The sequence below is a fragment of the Capra hircus genome, chromosome 20 (assembly GCF_001704415.2).
Source record: "Capra hircus breed San Clemente chromosome 20, ASM170441v1, whole genome shotgun sequence".
NCBI classification, from domain to species: domain Eukaryota; kingdom Metazoa; phylum Chordata; class Mammalia; order Artiodactyla; family Bovidae; genus Capra; species Capra hircus.
Genome location: NC_030827.1, coordinates 40,939,250 through 40,947,832, shown reverse-complemented (window position 1 = coordinate 40,947,832; position 8,583 = coordinate 40,939,250). Strand labels below are relative to the sequence as shown.

At 50.2% G+C, this 8,583-nt stretch overlaps 1 protein-coding gene across 2 annotated transcripts in view; it reads left to right on the top strand.

The window, feature by feature from the left end:
* NPR3 (natriuretic peptide receptor 3) overlaps window positions 982-8,583 on the top strand; it is a 78,859-nt gene continuing 71,257 nt past the window's right edge. For both annotated transcript variants that reach the window (XM_018065682.1, XM_018065683.1), the window contains exon 1: window positions 982-2,245. In XM_018065682.1, coding sequence (XP_017921171.1) covers window positions 1,489-2,245 — 757 coding nt within the window. In that variant the 5' untranslated portion in view covers window positions 982-1,488. The remainder of the gene's footprint in view (window positions 2,246-8,583) is intronic.

Here is an 8,583-nt window from a genome sequence, read left to right as displayed (position 1 = left end):
GGAGAAGCGTTGGGATTTCCGAGCGCACGGATGGCCGCTGATGACGCGCCTGCACCCGGGGGACCCTCAGGGGTGAAGCTTTAGGGAGAAGGTCTCTTTGTTTAGTTACCTGGTTTAGCACATAAAGCCCAGAGGACGCCTTGGAGATGCTTTTCAAGCTTTCTGCTACCTTTAGAAGAACCGTTTTTCCCTTTGGAAGCAACAGGTTTCGCTTTTCTGCTCGCCGCGCGCCGCGGGAGATGTGGGTGCGCTGGGACACTGGATCCCTCGCGGCACGGCGACTCCGGCGCGAACCCGAGCGGCTCGCGGGGAGGTGCTGCCAGGGGTGGGGAGCGGGGGAAGAAGGGGGGGCGAGGACGCCCTGGCAGCTGGGCGTTCCAGGCCCTCGACCCAGCCGTCTGCCCTGGGACCTTGGTCCCTGTTTCCTGACCTTGCGCCAGGGGACCGCGAAGGTCGAGAGCCCGTCCCAAGTTGGCGCGTCTGGAGAGATTGTGGCTGGAGTGAGAGAGAGGTGAGAGCAAACGGGACCCAGGGTATTTGTCTGTCAACCAAACCACCAATTTCTGGGGCCATCCTTCCCCTTAATCCTGTTTATTTTTTTTGCAAGACGTGTGTGTGTGTGTGTGTGTGTGTGTGTGTGTGTGTGTGTGTGTGTGTCTGCTCGCGTTTCTTTACTTTTAAACACATTTCCATTTTTAAAGCCCGGAGCTGGAGACAGAGCTGCCGCGTGCCGGGCGCGGGAGAGGCGGGGACCCTGGTGGCGGTGTAGCTCTGTGGGGGCTTCCGCGGCTGTAGAAGTGAGCGATTGCGGCTTTAAGGAAAAGGCAAAAGGGCTGGCGGGGAGTGGGAGTGAGGGACAGGGAAGGGGTGGGAAGAGTAGGGGTGCGGGGAGGAGGAGCCCTGATGTAAGAATGTTAATAAGAGACTCCCCTAGCCCAGCCCCCACCGCTCCCCACCCCCACCCTCCCCACCCGCTGGAAATACCAGCCCGGCCTCTGCGCGCCTTGTGTGGTAACACGCTCAGCCGCTGCCACGCTATTTAAACGCGGGTTATGGATCCGGGAACCGGCGCGAATCAATGAGATCAAACGCGAGGGAGATGCACCGTCAATTACAAGCACTTGGACAAGTCTAACTTTTTCTTCTTTTACAAATGCGCTTTCCAAAGCAACCTTAGCAACGCCCATATAAGAAGCCACCTCTAAGCAAAATAGTATATATCAAGGGAGGGCTAATCTATGTATTTATAAAAAGTGTATATATAAATATAGGAGTACAGGTTTACACCCGGTTAACTTTTTCTGTCTTCTTTCTTTTTCGTTCTTTTTTTTAAACGAGTGGCATTGCAAAGGAGGACTCTTCCTCTCTTTTGGCGAGTTAGTGAAGGGGGTATCTTTTATTTTTTCTTAGAGCCCGGAGGAAAGAGGTAGGGTGGGTGGGGGGCAGAGGGCGAGTCCGCAGCGAGGGCAGGCGCTTTCCTGCGGCACGATGCCGTCCCTACTGGTGCTCACTTTCTCCGCGTGCGTCCTGCTCGGTTGGGCGTTACTGGCCGACTGCACTGGTGGCGGTGGCGGCGGGGGCGCGGGCCCGGGCGGCGGGCGCCGGGAGAGAGAGGCGCTGCCGCCGCAGAAGATCGAGGTTCTGGTGCTGTTGCCTCAGGACGACTCTTACTTGTTCTCCCTGGCTCGGGTGCGACCGGCCATCGAGTATGCGCTGCGCAGCGTGGAGGGCAACGAGACCGGGAGGCGGCTCTTGCCGGCCGGCACTCGCTTCCAGGTGGCCTACGAAGACTCGGACTGCGGCAACCGCGCACTCTTCAGCCTGGTGGACCGCGTGGCGGCGGCGCGTGGAGCCAAGCCGGATCTCATCCTGGGGCCGGTGTGCGAGTACGCGGCGGCGCCGGTGGCCCGGCTAGCTTCGCACTGGGACCTCCCCATGCTGTCTGCCGGGGCCCTGGCAGCCGGCTTCCAGCATAAGGACACGGAGTACTCGCACCTTACGCGCGTGGCACCCTCGTACGCCAAGATGGGCGAGATGATGCTCGCCCTGTTCCGCCACCACCAGTGGAGCCGCGCCGTGCTGGTCTACAGCGACGACAAGCTGGAGCGGAACTGCTTCTTCACCCTCGAGGGGGTCCATGAGGTCTTCCAGGAGGAAGGCTTGCACACGTCCGCCTATAATTTCGATGAGACCAAAGACTTGGACCTGGAGGACATTGTGCGCCACATCCAGGCCAGTGAGCGAGGTGAGCAGCAGTGCGCCCCGGGTCCCTGGCCCTAACCCAGCCCCTTTCCGCGGCTCTTCCTACATGCCTGTCTGCTCCCCTGGAGACCCCACTACTCCCCACTGCACTGAGCATCAGAGTAGGGAGCGCCCACCGGGACTCCCCCGAGTGTGCGTAGTCTGGCTGCGACGACCTTCGACTATCACCCATGGTTATGGTGGGGTGTACGTAGAGGGTCCTGGGGAAGTGATGGAGCCTGTGGGTGGGGCATGTGAGCAGGCAGCCTTCTCGGGCTCGGGCCCTGGTCCAACAGGTGCTGTCAAACCTCTTGGGTTTTTTTCTTTCTCGTTCTCTTATGTCCAGCGCCGGGTTAGGGGCTCACTGCGGGTACTCGGCTCTAACCACGGTCTCAAAGCGTGACAAGGGCCAAAGAACTTGTTACCGGGTCCTTTTCCGAGGTGCGCCCGCTCCTAGCGAGGAAGCGCACCCTGAGTTCCACAGCCCGCGCGGCGCCTCATGGTCAGCTCCGGTCTCCGGGATTCCCTTGCTGCTCCTTCCACAGATCTCAGCTTTCTTTTAAAGGCTCATTGTATCGCCCTTCTCATTCCTTCCATGGCCCCTCCAGCCCCTTATAAACGGGCTTCTGTGGTTTCCATAAAAAATGCCTCGCAGTGTTTGGACCCTGGCGACACCCATTGCCCCCGGCGCACTCAGCGTCGTGGTCGCCAGTGCGCCAGCAGCTAGGCTTTGGGAGAGCGCGCGCGCTGGAGAAGCGGGCACTGAACCTCCTTTCCCTCTCCAGTTTTCTCTGCGGGTCTGTGGGGGTTTGAATAACCACGAGACTGGCCAAAGAGCTCAAGGTTGAGGAGAGCGGCTATGGTTCTAGGGGCTGGGAGGAGAAGCGGGTGGTCACGGATACAGAATCGCAGAAGCCCTCAATGCGGCTCATTTTACTGCCCAGTAGACCTGTGAGAGGGCGGGCGGAGAACCCAGCATAGCGCAGTTTCCTCCTTACCGGTGTCAGGTTTGGGGTGAAAACGCTCGCTCGTGGGATCCCGCCAGCACCCGCTCAGGGCTCACGCGCCTGGACTGTCAGTGGCGCAATTCCAGTAAAGCTCCCCGCTACCCACGCGGGGAGACGGAAGGGGAGAGGGGCAGAGCCAGGCGCAGGGGTAGCTTACGACTTGGCATGGCTGGTCACCTGGGCGCTGGCAGTGGGATCAGCGCAAACGGAGGCAGGGGGTCTCGGGAACAGGTGAGAGAGGGTAAAGACGCCGCAGAAGAGGGCGCTGCGGCCATCCCCTTCCCAATTTGGCCACCCCGCACTCGGAGTGAACGCACTCTTTAGAGTGAAGAGGCTCGAGGTGTTGACAGTGGGGAGGCATGGCCAAGTTTTGAGCGTTCGTACTCCAGGCTGTCTGCGCCGAATTCCTGCCAGCCAAGCAGGCAGGGCGCCGGCTTTGCTGATTATGAAAAAGGGCACTTGTATCCAAAGGCGGCGGATTCGCCAGGCCGGGCCGAGAAAGTCACATCTACTTCTTTCCTGTTCTCAGTCCCCAGGTCACTGCAGACCCCGAACAGCGTTCTTCAGCCCTAGGCTCTCAAGGGCCTGGAGCTAGACTTCCCAGCTTGGGCTGGGGATGGGGGTGTGTCCCCCTACCGGCAAGAACCGCGGTTGGCCAATGTATTTGTGCTGCCACCGCCCTGAAGGTCTTAATGCCGGCCGTGACTCTCTGCGCACACGGCCTGGAATTCGTGGTCGAGGTCAGCTCGGATGAGGACAGATCGAGGCCACCGGGGGCCCCTCGGCCTCACATGGTGTGGCTGAGCCAGGGGGTAGGGAGGAGTGGGGCTGGGGGGCTTTGAAGAGCTTAGGCTACAGTCTGGTGCTGCTATTTTTTCAATTCCAAAAAGCAGATGTTCCCAAGTTTCTTTACTTTTTCTCTTCCAAGTTTGAATTTAGTGGTCAAAGTCTGCTTGGCTGACCCGTATGTTTTGCAGGTGATAAAGTTACCATTCTTACTCTAAAAAATATTTCTGACAGTTTCTTGGCAGATGTTCAGAAATAAAAAAAATAATTTCTCCCCCTAAGCCCTCTCCCCTCAGCTGGAATTCCCTACACTCAAGAGAGAAAGATGTTTGGTAACAGCTCTCTCTGGGGGTCTCTTAAGTTTTACTGACCACCTTTACTTCACCAAAAGTGGTTAATGGGTTAAATAGGGGCCCAATACAATGATTGAGTAGAGTTTGAATTTTCAGAGCTCTTAGCCTGCCTCAGGCATTCACTGGCCAGGGAGCTTGGGCTCCTATCAGACTCCAGTTATAATGGGGGTACCCGAGGCACAATGTTGTTAAGTCGTGTCTGACTCTGTGTTCTCATGGACTGTGTGCAGCCCGCCAGGCTCCTCTGTCAATGGGATTCTCCAGGAAAGAATACTGGAGTGGGTTGACATTTCCTTCTCTAGGGGATCTTCTGGACCCAGAGATCAAACCCAAGTCTCCTGCTTGGCAGGCAGGTTTTTTACCACCCAACTGCCGAGGAATCCCGTCAGGGCATATCTACAGAGATAATCTCTTTTCCCATGTAGTGAGACCACACCATGGGAAGAGAACCCAGAGGTGAGAAGCAGACCCTTTGGATCTGGTGGCTGCACTCAACTGCTGCAGGGCCTGCCCAAGTCACTTCCTGACTTTCTCAGAGTTTCCTCCTCTGTGAAACAGAGGTGGGGTGAGAATCAGGCCTGTTTAGACCAGTGTTTGGTGGTTCTGATTTCTGCTCAACTCAAGTGTAAAATGGAACTGTTTTTGTCTTTGAAAATTCCACATTAAACATCATAGAACTAGGGAGTCTTTTTCCTCCCTCTTTTGGAGATAAATTTTTAGCACTTTTTTTTTTGGACTTGAAGTTCATCTTTAAAATCAGATCACAAAAGTTTTAATCTCTTAAAGGGTTAAACTAATAATGCCACCATCTCGATAATATGACTAAAATTTAATTTGGCTATGTGTGTGCTATAGAATTAAACACTGAGGGGTATTATTTATTCTTCTTAGGGATTTACTATCAAAGTCAATAATAAACATTTTTTTCTCACAAGTCGTAGCCAATGTATATCATTAAAATACATGCATGTGAGCACTGTTTTTAAACATTGTTTTTAAAAAGTCAACTATGCCCTCAATATTTAACACTCAGTAATAAATTTACATTTATAAAGAGGCATTAAAAATATTTTTTCAAGCAATAAAAGTGAGCAGTTGCTTTGTCATATATCTTATAAGATGCAGAACCAGAATTATTGTGCACACAACATTTTTGTATGAAGAACTGTAGTTTTATCTTTTTTGGTTATTAATATGTCATTATTCTTGGCCTGCATAACAACTATGGTGATAACAGCATTTAATCAATACAAGAGTGATTTATTTTTAGAATAGGCTGGGGTAAATGACCGAGCAGTTGGTCAGAGTTTTTAACCAAAGATGTTAGACTTTCTGATTCAAGACTTTGTTTTTCTTATCCCTTTTCTTGTATTTACCACCTGTCATTTAAAAAAAGTTCCTCTTACTTAGTTATTTCTTTGGATGCTCACAAATACTGTTGAGTTTTAGTTTTAAATTTCTCCTGTCATATTTTCAGTTTGCAGCACATGGCATATCTTGCTTTGCTTCCATAGAACATCTCTTTTCCCTTCTAAGTTTAGAATTAAGTAGAAGATGGATGCAGGCATCAGTTGGAGAATATGAAAATAAGATTTTTATTATTGATAAAGAATCTATTGCAGAACATGGATTTAGATCAGTTACCAAAAAGGGCCTGCCTGCTATTATTTCCCCCAAGAATTCGGCAGGGTCATCCACTAAATCACAGCTAGTGCTGCACACCCCACTCCAAACAGACCTCACTACAGGGTGAAAGTTGCCCATGATGTATGCTCTCTGCAAGCAGATGCACCTCAAAGAGGAAGGAAGAAAGGGCTGAATCCAGTATGCCCAGTTTTCTCTTCTAGACTCAGCCATCAGACAGGTCCCTCCTTTTCCTCGGGGGGTGGGAAGAGGGGGATAAATGAAGGCACACAGGGAGATGAAGAGTGGCTTTCTCTTAGAGACTGCTCCAGATAGAAAGCTGAAATGGGTGAAAGGGTATCTCCCTCACTCAAACATGCTTCCTGGATTGTTTCGGGAGTCCCCGAATTGACTTCTCTAGCCACCTCTTCGCAAGTGATTGCAAGAATGTGTTGCTATAGGGAGAAGCCACTTACAGAAGACATTGTGGGAATCAGGGAGTGGAGGGTGACGTGGAACCCCACAAGTTCTCCAGCAAGGAGGGAAAAATGGAGCAAAATGATGAAAAGTCTCTCCGGAAACTTGGACTCACACCACCATTTCCTCTTTTAGAGGTTTTAACAATTTGACCCCCAAAGTTAGTATTTATATATTTAATGTGCTTTAGTATATATTTAAATACGTACATTTTAAATCTATTTAAGTAGAGAAGGAATTATCTGAATTGACCTCCACTTAAGCCGCTTTCAGGATTAGCTGATGCTCTCCTTTTCTCTATAAACTTTTTTGGCTGGTGGTGAAAGCTGGTAGCTAGTCTTGCTTCTCCCAGGTTTGCCAGCACACTTCTCACAAATCTGTTTATACCAGTTGTACTTATTATAAGTATGCAGTTTAATTAGTCATTATGTAAACTGATGAAACATGAGAAGAAGAGAAAGCTATTTTAGTGAACACTATTTTAAACCTTCCAAAAGATTGTATAAAGTCGTGTTGCTAAAAATACATGCTGTTGAATTAGGCATGAATGAAAAAGCCCTGACAGATTGGGGAGCATCCCACAAATCTAGAAGGACTCTGCGTTCTGACTGCTCGGCCAATGTTTTTAAGTGTTTGCTCCAGCTTAAACTGGGTGACAGTGTGCACTATGGGTTTTCTTTTCTGGAAGGGAAACAATACCTAGCCCACGAATTTGGGGGTTAGGATTTCCTTTTGAGAGCTGGACTACATTTGTCCACATGTCCGTTTCATTTGTCATGAACTGGCTGAGATCTAAAATAATTCCAGTCTGTTTAGATAGGCCCAGTGCCTCTCCAGGTCACTCTTGCTCAGTTTAAGCAGGTACTGACATTTAAAGAAAGAATGTGCCCATTGGAGGGGGTTGATCTTGGTGGTGATGAGGAAAGAGAGGAGATGGGCCAGGGCTGTAAAAATAGAAAAGAAGTGACAGGCCAGTGTAGGGCACGGCCCATCTAGGGCTTGGGGAAGCATGTGCTCCGGCCTGAGGACACAGACTGTTTGGACCTGAGCCAGGTGTAGCTCTCTGATGGATGCTTCAGGTTATCAAGGCCTGATGCCTTTGGGTGCCTGGACCCTCCAGCTGACCCTCCTCATCCTTTTTCCATCCTTACTAACACCCTGCTGTTTACAATTTGGCTCCTTAATTGGCACCTCCAGGTCTATATTGACACAAACGTATTTGTGACTATTTTGGTCCTCATTGAAATTAATCTTCATTTCAGATTAGCTAAAAATATCTATGTTAGGTTATTAGAATTCTTCTCCCCAAACAATGACTCTACACTTTATGTGCTAACAGAGTCCTGTTGTGTTTATGGGGAGTGATCTAGAACTAGACTCTTGACTATGATCAGTTGATAGAAAAATGATGAGGACTGCAGTTGGACAGTCAGAGAGAGCTTCCTGGAGCCTTTTGGGATCTGCTTGTCCAGCCTTAATCCAGGCTGTTTTGTGGGACACCTTGGCTCTTTTGTCTTCCCAGGTGGTGCTAGTGGTAAAGAACCTGCATGCCAGTGAAGACTAAGAGAAGTGGGTTCGATCCCTGGATTGGGAAGATCCCCTGAAGGAGGGCACAGCAACCCACTCCAGTATTCTTGCCTGGAGAATCCCCTTGGACAGAGGAGCCTGGTGGGCTACAGTCCATGGGGGTCACAAAGAGTCAGGCTTGATTGAAGTGAGTTGGCTCGTACACATGCATAGGCTCTTTTTTTTTTTTTCAGTTATTCTTTTTTAAAAAATCTTATCATTTAAGGGACTAGAATCAAATGAGAGCAGAACAAACATTTAGGTCACAATGAGTAATGAGAAATTTCTTCAAAAACTTCGTTACTGGTACATCTTGGAATTCGACTATTTATTCTAGATATATAACTATATTTCCAGGCACAAACAGCACTTACTCCTGCAGTTAGACATCTTAAGAAGTTTGGTATGGTTTTAAAAGCTTGCTCTGCAGAGCTTTCAGGCTGTACCCTGAGCTGTTATGTCGTAAGAAATGTCAGAGTCATGACCTAACACTCTGAATTAACCTGTGCAGTAAACGAAATGTCAGCAAG